Below are 16,351 nucleotides of genomic sequence, written 5' to 3'. Positions count from 1 at the left end.
ATCTGTAGGACTGTGATTCTCATTCCACAGTGTTGATGCCAATAAAAACAGTGAGTTCTTTGGAAAACAGTAAGTGAATTCTTGAACCAAAATCGCTGGCTGTTTTCACTCTGCACTTGATACAGCACTGGATGTTAAATGTCTTTAAAAATAACACAGACATGCTACTATTCAAGACCATATCTCATCTAAACTGTGTATTTGTGTGTGTGTTTACCTACCTACTGTAAACTTAGTGTGATGGCCCAGAAAGCTTTTGCTGATGAATTTGGTGCCTGTGAGGAAGACAGAAAGCAGATGAGGCAGACTGATAGACAGATAGTCTTTAACTTTTGATGACTTCCAGATGAAAATGTCCACACACACACACACACTGAATTCCTCTCCGTCAAAGAGGACAAACGGAATGTATGCTTGAGGAAAAAGGACAACAGTTGAGAAATGATGGGGCCACTCTCTCTCTCTCTATCTCTCCCTCTCTCTCTCTCCCTCTCTGTGGAGCCGCTGTGTATTTACTGCAGTGCTGAGAAACATTGAGAGAAGAGGAGAAACAATCATGACGGTCCTCAGGATTCTGTCTCTCTCTGCTCTGGTGTGTCACATGTCTACCTCCACATCCCACTACTTGAGAAAAGGTAAGACACAATTTGATGGATCCATCAGGAGACACTGAGGTGAGGTGACTGGACTAGTAATCTAGAACACATCTTTGTAGTTGTCAAACGTTAGTGAAACGTTAGTTCAAGTCCTTTTGACATTTAATCAGGTGCAGGATATGAATAATATATATAATTACATTTTCACTAGTTCAAGTGAAAGTGCAGATTTATGATTTCAGTAATTAGGTTTGCACTAGTAAAAACTGATGTCATTACTTTTTGATATAAAAAATGGATATCAAAAAATTTAAAAGTGGGAATTTTTGATATCTGTAACTGCATTTTTACTAGTAGAATTTCACAATGATCCGTCATTCACTCCTGTTCAAAACACACAGAAATTTAAACTTTAAACACACATATCAGCTATTTACTACTTACTAGTTAAAATGAAAATTTTAAGCGTTTTACCACTATCTACAGCAAGCCGCGTGCGTTGAGTGCATGAAGCGTCCAACATTCCACACTGTTTTGACGGTTGAAAAAGTGCGTCATCAGGGTACTTAAAGTACACTTTAATGTTTGTTTATATGCTGGTGCTTGAAGGAATGGACTATGTAATAGGATGCAAATGCTGCAATATTTGGAAAATTTTAATTGCACTTGACCAAGTCCATTAGCATCGTGATTTCACCAAACCCACTTGCGCCTAGACTTACTTGCGCATGCTTGCACGGAAATAACGAAACTTCATGGTCATGCCCACTGACTTTGTGCCTATGACTTACAGTATGGCATAAATGAGCCTCAAGAGTTAATAGTTTTACTAGTGAAAACCTGATTACTGATATAAAAATGAGCTTTTTCACTAGTAGTAATTCCATTGATGGTATCAAGAATTAGCACAGAGAAAATCAAATAATTCAAATTCTGTGCATGATTAAAAGTCAATGCAGATTGTCATAGAAATCTGTGGTTACTCTGTGTAAAGGACACTTGAGGGGAAGTGACTTACATCCACTTAAAATCATCAGAACACCAGCTGATTAAAAGTCATTCTGAGAAAATATCTAACAGCATATGAGCGCAGATAACACTTGATCTAATGCAATAACAGCTGAAACATCTGGTTTCTACAGAACCATATTCTAACCCATAAAACCCTCCAACTCAAGTGGAAATCTAGCTTTGTTTTGTGATTTGTGAGAATCCAAGACAGAGTTTGTCTTCCGTTTACAGAAGAACAAACACAGCAGATGTGATGGATGAGTTTGTGCTCGTGTCATCCAGTTGTTTGTGGGATTTGAAGTGCTAATCATTTAAGATTGCTGACCTTGTGCTTACGGGAAACAACAGCAGCTACACTTCAAGATGACTGGGCCGATAAAAATGCATGTTGTGACTGCTGTGCCAGTGGGGGACTCATCCGTCCAGGGCACAAAGCCAGCATGATCCGCCTTGCTCACACCAGTGTTTAGACGGAGAGTCAAACGTTCAAAACAGGACTGGGAGATTTAAGTGGAATTAAAACAGCTGTAACAAGCTTGTATTTGCAAACAGAAATGTTCAATAACTCAAGAGCTTGTTGGACGTTCACCTCTGAGTGGTCAAGAAACAGCAGCAGCCAACGAGATTCTACTTTATTAAAACTAAGGCGAGTTTTCCTTAAAAAAACAGTTGGGTGAATATTTTGGTGCGGTGATATCTCACAAGTCTGCTTATCATTTCCATGGCAATGCAGCGGGTGTTCAGTTGCATACTGCTATAGGTTTTGGCTCAGTGAAAGAACACACTGTTTTTATGAGGTTTAAAGGTGTTTTGGAGGAGAAGGATCATGTGTGCAAAGGTAATGGTTTTAGAACCTTCTGAACGGTCTACACACATCTGCGGCCGATTGGTTAAAACAGCTGTGGAATGTCTGTGATGTTGGCGATGTACCAAGCAGATCCCTTTTTGTTTTTGTTTTTTTCTCCCCTTTTCTCCCCAATTTGGAATGCCCAATTCCCAATGCGCGCGAAGTTCTGCTCCAGGGTGCCGTATCATGGCTGACCCTGCGCTCTGACCCCAGCTTGGCTGGGATATGCGAAAACTAGGGGCAGTGGTAGCTCAGCAGTTAAGGCTCTGGGTTACTGATCAGAAGGTCGGGGGTTCAAGCCCCGGCACCACCAAGATGCCACTGTTGGGCCCTTGAGCAAGGCCCTTGACCCTATCTGCTCCAGGGGTGCTGTATCATGGCTGACCCTGCACTCTGACCCCAGCCTAGCTGGGATATGTGAAAAAGAAGAATGTCACTGTATATGTGCAAATGTATAATGTGATAAATAAAGAAAATTATTATTAAATTATTATTATTATAAGTTCTCATGGTCGCGTAGTGACTCGCCTCAATCCGGGTGGCGGAGGACGAATCTCAGTTGCCTCCGCATCTGATCATGTGACTCTACCCTCCCTAGCAACTGGGCCAATTGGTTGCTTAGAAAGCCTGACTGGACTCACTCAGCACGACAAAAGCAGATGTTAAGCAGAATGTGCTCATTTCCATGCATTTCAGTGAATGAGGACTGATGCTGTTGAGTTCGAAAATGACAAAGAAGCACCCTAGAAATACCATTAAAGGGTTATTCCATGCCAAATATACCAAGTTTAAGAAATGTCCCAGACTGAATTTTTTTCTGAAGGTAGAACATAAATAATGATGAAGCCGAAATATAAAATGTCATGGATAAATATTAACTGAGTAATCCATTATTTTATAAAGGGGGGTCAAGATGACAATTGCCACCTATGATTTTGGAGCTAAACTAAAGGGAGAAAAAAAAAACACCTTAGAAAGGTGTCAGCATAATTATTTTATTTGTACACAAATATAGGTAGGTCCATTACTAAAATCAGTTGACTCCAGCAACTCCTTGTTGCATTATATGCCAATAGAGTTCAAAAATACACTTATTTAGAGTGAAACATGTGGTTATTCAATCCGGTTTGTCTCTTACAAAGCTAACGCAATGCTTTGGATCTTTAAACACTTTAAAGATGTATATGTGTACTTTAAACACATATACATTTCTCCATTTCCCAGCTGGCTGCATTGCAGTATGTCTTACACCTACAGGTTGGATGCACGCACCTATTCCTATAGTTTTCCTGCAACATATATGTTGAAGCATCGCGTCAGAGATGCAGCTCTATCAGATCGACGTCTTCAAGTTGCAGATGGAACCACAGGCCTGACACGCAGATGTTAAACGCAGCCATCTTCCATCGACAGGCACCTCCCTGTCAGTCAACCGCTATCATGCCCAGCAGCCAGCCAATCAAACACGGATGTGCAGCTGTTGAACACATGCAATGGAGCTTCTACAGGCTGCCCTTTACTGGAAATAAACAACTGACACCCTCAGATACAAACCATAAGCTGTTTGTTTCCAAACATTGTGTTTAGAAGTGAGATTTGAGGAATAGTTCCCCCAAAAATGAAATTTATGTCATCATTTTCTCACCCTTTCTTCTGTGGAACACTAAAGGAGATGTTACCATTTTCACGCTGCTCTTTTGCAAATAATAAAATTAGCGGCTTTCAAGTTTCAAAAATGATGTTAATGACATACAGTGGCAATAAAAAAGTACGTGAACCCTTTGGAATTACCTGCATTTATGTATAAATTTGTTTTCTGTTTTGAAATCTGGTTTGATCTTCATCTATAATGAAAAAAATATTAAATACATCATTCAAACATTCACAGTTTAGGTTGGAAAAAGTATGTGAACCCCTAGTTTAATGACATCAACCAAAGCTAATTAGAGTCAGGAGTTGGCAAACCTGGCATCCAATTAATGAAATGAGATTGGAGGTGTGGGTTAGAGCTACTTTGACTTATAAAGAGCACTCAAACATTCAAGAAGCATCTGGTGACGTGGACCATGCCTCGCAAAAAATATCTCAGAAGACCTACGATCAAGAATTGTTGCTTTGCATAAAGTGGGAAAGGGTTACAAAGTTATCTGGAAGAGCTTAGATATTCACCTGTCCACAGTTAGACAAATTGCCTATAAATGGAGATGATTTAGTACTATAGGTACTCTCTCTAGAAGTGGCCGTCCAGCCAAAATGACTCAAAGGGCACACCGCAGAATGCTCACCCTAGAGTGACAGATAAAGACTTGAAGGAATCATTGGAACTGATATTTAAAGTATCGTAAAAGTTGTCCATACGACTGGTGTTATATATTTCAAGTCTTCTTAAGCCATACAATATCTTTGTGTGAGGACATTTTAGTAGTTATTCACTGAAACTCTCCTTGAGAGCTACACTGGAGCAGAATATTTTTAGTTAATACATCAGGTCATGCAAAATACCATTGGTTCTCGTGTGACTTGTTACCAAACATCATTGGTATCAAACCTGATGGGACACATTTAAAGGCGCTTTAGATGCATCACATCAGGTTTGATGTCAGTAATGTTTTATCATGAGCACCAATGACATTTCAAATCAAAACGTTACCCATGATTCTCTCTGTCCTTCAGCTCTGTACCCATCAGCCTTCAGAGTGAAGCGAGGGACGCCAGCTCTGCTCAACCCCTCGTTTCAGAAATCTGTGGAGGATGCCAACCTTCTCTATGAGGTACATCTGGTGTTATTGGTCAACACCATATATTTTACACCTGTTAACCTGTAGGAGAACAATCCCAAATGAGATCTCGTTCAGTTGTTTCTCCTAGACAGCATTGAGATTAACTGGAGAGCAAATCGAAGTGTTAAAATACTTTCTCTTATCCCAGACAACTGTAAGTAAGCCGTTTGTATGTTCATTGCCTCAAAAGTGTAAACACTGTGTCTCTGTGGCGCTATAAAAAAATTCCTCAGTTTCTTTTGAACTCAACCAATGGTGTGTGTTGGGGCGGGACTATCTACTCATTTGATCAATGGCAGATGAGGGATGTATTCGGAAGGCTGTTTGAAAACAATGTTTATTCAATTCCGTTCGGTGGCGCTACTTGCGCAGATATTACACACTTTCACATTTGCGACTGAGGACAAAAAAGGGTTTCCTCTAGACTTTAGAAAGAGATCTCGATAATGAGCACATTTAGATGCAAGACCTTACACCGATTATGCTTAATAAGCTGACAACATGTGTGGTCAACACCTTTACCACGGTTTTCACCGGCTTATCCAATGACAACAAAAGCAGAGAATAATCCAATGATATCAAATCTCATGTAAAGACGGTTTTCTTGCATTTTTCCGATTTTTTGGTAGTTATCAGCGTATTGCTGTGAATGTAAACACGCCATCTCAAACTGTGCTCAGATTTGTGTTTATTTCTCCTAAGCAGTTTTAAAAGAAACATTTGAGACAAAGCTGATACTTAAAATATAACGTAGTCTCCAGAGCTATGAAAGAGCAACATCTGAGCAATAAAACTTTCCACTGGTGTAGTTGTGGTGTTGTGTTTAGCTGCTGAGTTTAATGTTGTTTTCAGTATCTTCACATTGAAAAAATTTTCAGCTTTTGCTCAGTGTTATCATCTAACAAAACTTCATATCTACACTTGAGTTTATTGAGTTATTGAGTTCTGCTGAGCTCCACTATCTCCCCTGCTGTCAGATTCATCAACTGCTCCACACCGGAATAAACAAGATCTCCATTTAGATTCAATCTAAACAACAAACCAAAATATTAATATTCCAGTAGTGTACTGCTGTGAGACCGTAAACATGGTACAAAACACACACTAATCTAACTCAACTGATTCATTAGGTGTGAGATTAGAGATTTAGGCAGATTAATCAAGCGATATTTGTTGGGGCTGGATGTCAATACAGATTAAATTCAGATTCGATTCTGATTCATTTAAGTATATTTCAGTTATAATGTCCATTTTGCTTACATATGAAAGCAATTTCAGTCCGTCAGTAATAAAGTGAGAACAAAAACAAATTACAAGCAATAGAACAGATATAAATCAAGAACAAAGTGCTTTACGTTTTTAATGGCAGAATCAAGTAATTAAATGTAACAAAACTCCTTGAATTGCTGGTCTTCACTGTATGATTATAATACTACATTAATACTTTTTAAAGCTAGTAAAGTTCTCCAGCCGAGAGCAGTGAGTGGTTTTCTCATTTTCTTGTTCATGTTGTTTGATTAATATTAACGACAGACTCCAGCTGCATTTACACTTCAAGTCTGATATTTTGATACAAATACGCTTTTTGTCCCGCTGTTTACATTTGATACATCCCCTTTTCTCCCAATTTGGAATGCCCAATTCCCACTACTTCGTAGGTCCTCGTGGTGGCGCGGTTACTCACCTCAATCCGGGTGGCGGAGGACAAGTCTCAGTTGCCTCCGCTTCTGAGACCGTCAATCCGTGCATCTTATCACATGACTCGTTGTGCATGACACCGCGGAGACTCACAGCATGTGGAGGCTCATGCTACTCTCCACGATCCACGCACAACTTACCACACGCCCCATTGAGAGCGAGAACCACTAACCGCGACCACGAGGAGGTTACCCCATGTGACTCTACCCTCCCTAGCAACTTATGTAATAAAACATGCTTTCAGATTCTGGTTATTTGTATAGCTTCTCTCTCAACTCTCTTTTCCTTTTGGTGTGTTAACGAGATCTGGCATAGAGTAACAGATTAATGATGCTATCAATCAGGGGCCATATTCACAAAGACTTTTATTTTACCACTAGGAGTTCTCCAAAGAGTTCCTAGCTAGGAGTTTTTGCTTAAAACCTAAGCTAAGAGCAAGTTTTACTAAGGAAATCTTAAGATAAGAGTAAGGCGGAGTTGACCTCGTTGCTATGGATGACGTCATGTTTTATTTGCGCGCTCTTTTAAATTGCCCACAGTGATCGGTAGACTGAGAACCGCTATTTGTCAGCAAAGACAGACAATGATATATACAGTACTGTGCAAAAGTTTTAGGAACTTAAGATGTTTAACAAAAACTTTTGTCTTAAGATGGTTATTTATATCTTCAGCTTTAGTGTGTCGGTAGGAAATATACATTTTAGACTCCCAAACGTTCCTTTTGCAAATAGAAAGATTAGAATAGAAGAACAGGGAGCCCTGCAAGAGATGGTATTGCCCCCACAGAGCCCCCCCACTGAACATCATGTCAGTCTGGGATTACAAGAAGTGACAGAAGTAATTGAGACAGCCTAAATAAATAGAAGAACTGTGGTGAATTCTCCAAGAAGCTTGGAACATCCTATCTGCCAACAACCAAGAAAAACTGTGTCCAGGTGTACCTAGGGGAATTGGGGCTGTTTTAAAGGCAAAGGTGTTCACACCGAATATTGATTTAGCTTTTTTATGTTTACTGGACTTTGTATGACATTAAGTAATAAATGAAAAATATTTATTTCATTATTTTTGAAGACATCCTCACTATGCAAAATTTTTCACAAGTGCCTAAAACGTTTGCACAGTACAGTGTATATATATATATATATATAGGGTTAGCTTTGGGTTAGACATATAAACTGTATATATACAGTTTATTCAGAAAGTATTCAGACCCCTTTTTTTCACATTTTGCTATGTTGCAGCCTTATGCTAAAATGCTTTCAATTATTATTTTTTTCACAATAATACACTCCCCCATAATACATACCCCATAATGACAAAGCAAAAAACAGATTTTTAATAACTTCAAATTTATTCTAAAGAAAAAACTTAAATATCACTTTGACATAAGTATTCAGACCCTTAACTCAGTATTTAGTTGAAGCACCTTTGGCAGCGATTACAGGCTCAATTCTTTTTTGGGTATGATGCAACAAGCTTTGCAACACCTGGATTTGGGGATTTTCTGCCATTCTTCTCTGTAGAACCTCTCAAGCTCTGTCAGGTTGGATGGGGACCGTCGGTGGACAGCCATTTTCAGGTCTCTCCAGAGATGTTCGATTGGGTTCAAGTCCGGGCTCTGGCTGGGCCATTCAAGGACATCCACAGAGTTGTCCCTAAGCCACTCTTGCGTTGTCTTGGCTGTGTGCTTTGGGTCATTGTCCTGTTGAAAGGTGAACCTTCGGCCCAGTCTGAGGTGCTGAGCACTCTGGACCAGGTTTTCATTAAGGATATCTCTGTATTTTGCTGCATTCAGCTTTCCTTCAGCCCTGACCAGTCCCCCAGTCCCTGCCGCTGAAAAACACCCCCACAGTATGATGCTACCACCACCATGCTTCACCATTGGGATGGTATTGCGAAGGTGATTTCCTCCAGACACGATGCTTGGAATTGAGGCCAAACAGTTCATTCTTCGTTTCATCAGACCAGAGAATCTTGTTTCTCACAGTCCGAGAGTCCTTTTAGGTGCTTTTTCATGTGTCTTGCTACTGAGGAGAGGCTTCCGTCTGGCCACTCTGCCATAAAGCCCAGATCAGTGGAGTGTTGCAGTGATGGTCGTCCTTCTGCAAGTTTCTCCCATCTCCACACATGATCTCTGGAGCTCAACCAGAGTGACTGTTGGGTTCTTGGTCACCTCTCTTACCAAGGCCCTTCTCCCCCAATTGGCCAGGTGGCCAGCTCTAGGAAGAGTCCTGGTTGTTCCAAACTTCGTCCATTTAAGTATTATGGAGGCCACTGTGCTCTTGGGAACCTTCAATGCAGCCAAAATTGTTTTGTAGCCTTCCCCAGATCTGTGCCTCAACCCAATAGCTGTGTCTCGTTTTGAAGGCTGCGTGCTAGGTAGAATGCGTCCTTTGAAGGCTGCAGTATACTGAGCATCCTCCTTTAAACAAGCCTCGGTTAAATGAGAAGGCCTTCGTTGAATGAACGGAAATGGAACGTGACATGGTTGCTATGACAGCACGCCACTCTTTAACAAGTGCGAGCGCTTTGAGTGAGAAGGGAATAAAGCCCCTTTAGAAGGGAATGTATGAGGTAAATTTTAGGAGAGTTATAATGATGTTAAGGGAAAACAAAATAGATTTTACAGGTGTACTTTTAGTCTCATACTTTATTTTAATTATATATTAATATAATTATACATATTATATACTCTGCACCCATCTACTGAGGTACTTCAACTTGGGAATTAACATTACTTGTGTTTGAACATCATATTTACGGGCAAATTAGCGTCATTGTTTTAGACATTTCCGTTGAAGCAAAGAAGTGTGGGTTGTGAGTGCCCACGAAGGATACACCTCATGTATCCTCCGAATTCCCGTGAAAGAAGGTCGCATTCGAAGGCTGCATTTGAAGTGTCCTACTTGCTTTTCTGAAACGAGACAGCCTCGATGACGTATGCAGCTGACAAATGCGACCTCCGGAGGACGTGGCCTTCCAAACGAGACACAGCCAATCCTGTCTCTGAGCTCTGTAGGCAGTTCCTTTGACCTCATGGCTTGGTTTTTGCTCTGATATGCATTTTCAGCTGTGAGACTTTATATAGACAGGTGTGTGCCTTTCCAAATCATGTCCAAGCAATTGAATTTGCCACAGGTGGACTCCAATCAAAGTGTAGAAACATCTCAAAGATGATCCAGAGAAATGGGATGCACCTGAACTGAATTTCAAGTGTCATAGCAAAGGGTCTGAATACTTCAGTTTTTTCTTTTTAATAAATTCACCAAGATATCAAAAGTCTGGTTTTTGCTTTGTCATTATGGGATATGGAGTGTAGATTGATGTCAAAAAATAAATAATTTAAAGCATTATAGCATAAGGCTGCAACTTAACAAGATGTGAAAAAATGAAGGACTCTGAATACTTTATGAATGCACTTTATATATAGATAGATAGATAGACCGACAGACCGACAGACGGACGGATGGATGGACAGTCAGACAGAGAGATGGGTGGGTGGGTAATTAGGTAGGTAGATAGGCAATACCTTTTTAAACAGTCAATGTCATAATAATATTCTAATATATTGTTTTTAATGTGGATTGACGACAGCAGCTGTGCTTCAGATTGTTTGTGAGTCACTCTTAGTGAGTTAGAAGGCCTCAGGATGACTTCACGTAAATAATGTTTCTTTATTAAGGGTAAGTTCATAAACGGTTTGTTAACACTTCATAATAAGGTTAACATTAGTTAATGCAGTAGTTATCATGAACTAACAATGAACAATCGATTTTACAGTATTTATTCATCATTATTAATGTTAGTTAATTCAACTACAAGTGTTTATTGTTAGTCCATGTTAGTTCATAGTGCATTAACTGATATTAACATATACAACTTTTGATTTTAATGTATTACATGCTGAAAATAACATTAACAAAGTTTAATAAATGCTGTAAAATTATTGTTCATTGTTAGTTCATGATAACTTAACAAATGAAACCTTATTGTAAAATGTTAACTAATATATTAACCAGTTTTTATTGATTTTCCAAAAACAAATTACTCATATCGTGATATAAGATTTTGGCCATATCGCCTACCCTTACACAGCCCTAAATATTTGTCTGTTTTGATGCATAACTGTGTATAACTGCTTGACCGATTAAAAGAGTGTTTCAGGTTTAAAACAAGTTAAACTATCAACAGCATTTGTATCATAATGGCTGTTACCACAGAAAATAATTGTACTTGTCCCTCAGCTTTTAAAAAGCAAAAAATGTGTTTGCAGTAATGCATTTACAGTGGAACTCTATGGGCAAGACGTTACAAGCGTTTAAAAGTGCGTAAAGAGTTATATCGCATTAAAATAGATTTAATTTCAACGATTTTGTGTAGTCTCATTTGCTATCATTAAATGGTTTATACAGTATCATCATAATTTGTTCATCTGCCACCTGTTTGGTGTCTTTCAGGTGTTGTTATCAGGAGCGTTCATGGACTCTGCGCGAGGAACGCTCCATATATATGATGAGGAACTGGCATCTGTGAGGAAGCTGGATGTTCTTGAGGTTCTGTGTGAAGATGTTCTGCCCAGAACTCTCCCTGAGATCCAGCGGCTCAGTTTTCAGCTGGCACAGCACCGTGGAGCGCTTCGGATGGAGGACTTTGAGCGGACAGTCCTTACAATGGTGTTTACAGCACAACAACTCCAACATGCCAGCCCCGGCCGACAGAGGGAACTGTGGGCAAACAGCCTATTGCAACTCTATAAAGCCATTAAAGGAGACCTGCTGTCGGAGTCAAGGACAAAATACTAAACATTAAGAGGAGTCTGTCATATAAACACCTCAACTGGTGCATCGCTGGTCTGTTCTGTATGGTCACGAACAGCAGGGAAAAAACAATGCTAAATGCAAATAAAATGCAAGTCCCATATTTTTGGTTGTTGATGTCAAAGGCTGTACATCCTTTCATAGTACCCTAAACATCAGTCACTTGCTAGAAGTGAGTTAATCAAATCAGGCAGACGTCAACACGGACAGGTTGTGTGACATGCCCTCGTTGTCAGAAATATTGAATACAACTAATACAACCCACACTACATTAAATACCTACATCAGGGTCCAGCATGGTTTGTTGCGACCACACTGTATTTTGTGCAGTGAATTATAAGAGCAGGAAACCGAAACTGAAATTCAATTGGCATTTAGAATCCAAACACTCAAACTACATAGACAATATACTGTTTAGTAGTACATTTTCCTATTCAGTCTGTTAACAATTTTTCATATTTTTGGGCATATGTAGTTCATGTAATATTATCACATTTTAGTGGCCTTTTTCTGTTTATTTTGGAACTGTATTGAGTCCTGAAGCAAAACTAGTCCAGAAGCACTGCAGTTGTGGACTTCTGTACTTCCTGTGATCTGTTGCACTGTTATCAGAATAAATATGACGTGCATCTTTGCATAAGTTCACCTTCACAGTGACAAATCACTTTCTTTGCATAAAAAGTGTTATACGTCAACACCGCAGGCAAATTTGATGGCACATTACTTGAGAATGAGCTCTAGTGTCCTTGTAAGGCTTCACATTTTCCTTGACATAATGCATCTGCTCACATAGTCATTATCACGTCCTTGACCATGTTTTCATGACACTTTCACCTGTCAAAATGTGTTCCTCCGCTCTGTAATGTTTGTGACTGACTCTAAGAGGCTTTTCGAGAGACAATATAGCCGCCAGCAAGTATAACTGATAATAAAGTGAAAACTTCACAGCTTTGGTACCACATTCAAAGAGCAGCCCTACAAATGACAATGTAGATTACTGGAGTTTTCATTTCAACAGTATTTTATTGAAGACATCAGGCAGTTTCAACAGCTGCCATCTCCAGTATTAAAACTGCTGAATGACTGACTTCACTTTTGAGATTATAATGAACAAAAATAAAAATTTAACAAAATTCTGTGATGCTCAGGAATGATTGTGCAATTGTGGGTCTATAATGCCATCTACAGGCTACAGATATAATAACAGCTGCAGATAACAGGTTTTAGATGTGGTTATAATACAAAACGTTGTTGCAATGTAATGTAAACAAAGAGGTAATCAGTTACATGTGTGTTATAAGATGAATACCTTTGTAATGTAAGGTCAGGTTTCACATGTTATTTTAAGAACTTGTACAAAAGTTTTTATTTGATGGATTTGTGTAAAGAAATTCACCTTTTCACTGAAAAACAAATGTGATGTTATTACACTCTTGTTTTGACAGACAGACAGAGATAGATAGAATACATGAATATATATATATATATATATATATATATATATATATATATATATATATATATATATATATAGTTGTGCTCAAAAGTTTGCATACCCTTGGAGAATTGGTAATATATGTACCATTTTTAAAGAAAACATAAGTGAGCAGGCAAAACACATTTCTTTTATTTCTTATGGGATTCATATTCAACTGTAGGTTATAACAGAATGGCACAATCATAAAACAAAACATGTCAACAAAGAAAAAATTAAATGACCCCTGTTCAAAAGTCTGCATACCCTTAGTTCTTAATACTGTGTATTGCCCCCTTTAGCATCAATGACAGCGTGCAGTCTTTTGTAATAGTTTCTATAAGGCCCCAAATTCTTGCAGGTGGTATAGCTGCCCATTCGTCTTGGCAAAATGCCTCCAGGTCATGTAAAGTCTTTGGTCGTCTTGCATGAACCGCATGTTTGAGATCTCTCCAGAGTGGCTTGATGATATTAAGGTCAGGAGACTGTGATGGCCACTCCAGAACCTACACCTTTTTCTGCTGTAACCACTGGAGGGTCAACTTGGCCTTGTGCTTAGGGTCATTGTCGTGCTGGAAAGTCCAAGAGCGTCCCATGCACAGCTTTCGTGCAGAAGAATGCAAATTGTCTGCCAGTATTTTCTGATAACATGCTGCATTCATCTTGCCATCAATTTTCACAAGATTCCCCGTGCCTTTAGAATTCACACCCCCCCAAAACATCAGTGAGCCACCACCATGCTTCACAGTGAGGATGGTATTCTTTTCACTATAGGCCTTGTTGACCCCTCTCCAAACATAGCACTTATGGTTGTGACCATAAAGCTCTATTTTGGTCTCGTCACTCTAAATTACAGTGTGCCAGAAGCTGTGAGGCATGTCAAGGTGTTGTCGGGCGTATTGTAACCGGGCTTTTTTGTGGCATTGGTGCAGTAAAGGCTTCTTTCTGGCAACTCGACCATGCAGCTCAATTTTGTTCGAGTATCGTCGTATTGTGCTCCTTGAAACAACCACACCGTCTTTTTCCAGAGCAGCCTGTATTTCTCCTGAGGTTACCTGTGGGTTTTTCTTTGCATCCTGAACAATTCTTCTGGCAGTTGTGTCTGAAATCTTTCTTGGTCTACCTGACCTTGTCTTGGTATCAAGAGATCCCAGAATTTTCCACTTCTTAATAAGTGATTGAACAGTACTGACTGGCATTTTCAAGGCTTTGGATATCTTTTTATATCCTTTTCCATCTTTATATAGTTCCATTACCTTGTTACGCAGGTCTTTTGACAGTTCTTTTCTGCTCCCCATGGCTCAGTATCTAGCCTGCTCAGTGCATCCACGTGAGAGCTAACAAACTCATTGACTATTTATACACAGACACTAATTGCAATTTAAAAAGCCACAGGTGTGGGAAATTAACCTTTAATTGCCATTTAAACCTGTGTGTGTCACCTTGTGTGTCTGTAACAAGGCCAAACATTCAAGGGTATGTAAACTTTTGATCAGGGCCATTTGGGTGATTCCTGTTATCATTATGATTTTAAAAGGAGCCAAACAACTATGTGATGATAAATGGCTTCATATGATCACTATCTTTAAATAAAAGACAGTTTGTTTTTTTTGCATGATCAGTCATATTTTCAAAATCAATGCCAAAATTTCACAATTTCTGCCAGGGTATGCAAACACACCTTTTGCAACAAAATGACTTTTATAGAGACACAACTTTTGAGCACAACTATATATATATATATCTACAACGATCAGCCACAACATTAAAACCACCTGCCTAATATTGTGTAGGTCCCCCTTGTGCCACCAAACCAGCGCCAACCCAGTATGTGATATATATATTTATACAGTGCATCCTGAAAGTATTCACAGCGCTTCACTTTTTCCACATTTTGTTATGTTACAGCCTTATTCCAAAATGGATTAAATTCATTATTTTCCTCAAAATTCTACAAACAATACCCCATAATGACAACGTGAAAGAAGTTTGTTTGAAATCTTTGCAAATTTATTAAAAATAAAAAACAAAAAAAATCACATGTACATAAGTATTCACAGCCTTTGCCATGACACTCAAAATTGAGCTCAGGTGCATCCTGTTTCCACTGATCATCCTTGAGATGTTTCTACAACTTGATTGGAGTCCACCTGTGGTAAATTCAGTTGATTGGACATGATTTGGAAAGGCACACACCTGTCTATATAAGGTCCCACAGTTAACAGTGCATGTCAGAGCACAAACCAAGCCATGAAGTCCAAGGAATTGTCTGTAGACCTCTGAGACAGGATTGTATCAAGGCACAGATCTGGGGAAGGGTACAGAAAAATTTCTGCAGCATTGAAGGTCCCAATGAGCACAGTGGCCTCCGTCATCCGTAAATGGAAGAAGTTTGGAACCACCAGCTCTTCCTAGAGCTGGCCGCCTGGCCAAACTGAGCGATCGGGGGAGAAAGGGCCTTAGTCAGGGAGGTGACCAAGAACCCGATGGTCACTCTGACAGAGCTCCAGCATTTCTCTGTGGAGAGAGGAGAACCTTCCAGAAGAACAACCATCTCTGCAGCACTCCACCAATCAGGCCTGTATGGTAGAGTGGCCAGACGGAAGCCACTCCTCAGTAAAAGGCACATGACAGCCCCCCTGGAGTTTGCCAAAAGGCACCTGAAGGACTCTCAGACCATGAGAAACTGAATGGCAAGCGTCATGCCTGGAGGAAACCAGGCACCACTCATCACCTGGCCAATACCATCCCTACAGTGAAGCATGGTGGTGGCAGCATCATGCTGTGGGGATGTTTTTCAGCGGCAGGAACTGGGAGACTAGTCAGGATCGAGGGAAAGATGAATGCAGCAATGTACAGAGACATCCTTGATGAAAACCTGCTCCAGAGCGCTCTGGACCTCAGACTGGGGTGAAGGTTCATCTTCCAACAGGACAACGACCCTAAGCACACAGCCATAATAACAAAGGAGTGGCTCCGGGACAACTCTGTGAATGTCCTTGAGTGGCCCAGCCAGAGCCCAGACTTGAACCCGATTGAACATCTCTGGAGAGATCTGAAAATGGCTGTGCACCGACGCTCCCCATCCAACCTGATGGAGCTTGAGAGGTGCTGCAAAGAAGAATGGG

At 39.9% G+C, this 16,351-nt stretch overlaps 1 protein-coding gene across 1 annotated transcript; it reads left to right on the top strand.

The window, feature by feature from the left end:
- Window positions 1–311: 311 nt before the first annotated feature.
- Window positions 312–13,221, top strand: LOC127435221 (protein FAM180A-like). The gene is made up of 3 exons (XM_051688504.1): window positions 312–635; window positions 5,128–5,225; window positions 11,390–13,221. The coding sequence occupies exons 1-3, from the start codon at window positions 557–559 to the stop codon at window positions 11,732–11,734; spliced, it is 522 nt and encodes a 173-aa protein (XP_051544464.1). The 5' UTR covers window positions 312–556; the 3' UTR covers window positions 11,735–13,221.
- Window positions 13,222–16,351: the final 3,130 nt, after the last annotated feature.

The sequence above is a fragment of the Myxocyprinus asiaticus genome, chromosome 45, assembly GCF_019703515.2.
Source record: "Myxocyprinus asiaticus isolate MX2 ecotype Aquarium Trade chromosome 45, UBuf_Myxa_2, whole genome shotgun sequence".
NCBI classification, from domain to species: Eukaryota; Metazoa; Chordata; class Actinopteri; order Cypriniformes; family Catostomidae; genus Myxocyprinus; species Myxocyprinus asiaticus.
The sequence above is the reverse complement of the archived record's forward strand: the minus strand, read 5'-3'. Positions and strand labels throughout refer to the sequence as shown.

Bases quoted from the DNA above. Each gene is read 5' to 3' on its own strand.
- LOC127435221 (XM_051688504.1), top strand. From the start codon at position 557: ATGACGGTCCTCAGGATTCTGTCTCTCTCTGCTCTGGTGTGTCACATG. The intron at 636-5,127 runs GTAAGACACAAT...TCTGTCCTTCAG, and splicing joins ATCCCACTACTTGAGAAAAG to CTCTGTACCCATCAGCCTTC. The intron at 5,226-11,389 runs GTACATCTGGTG...GGTGTCTTTCAG, and splicing joins ATGCCAACCTTCTCTATGAG to GTGTTGTTATCAGGAGCGTT.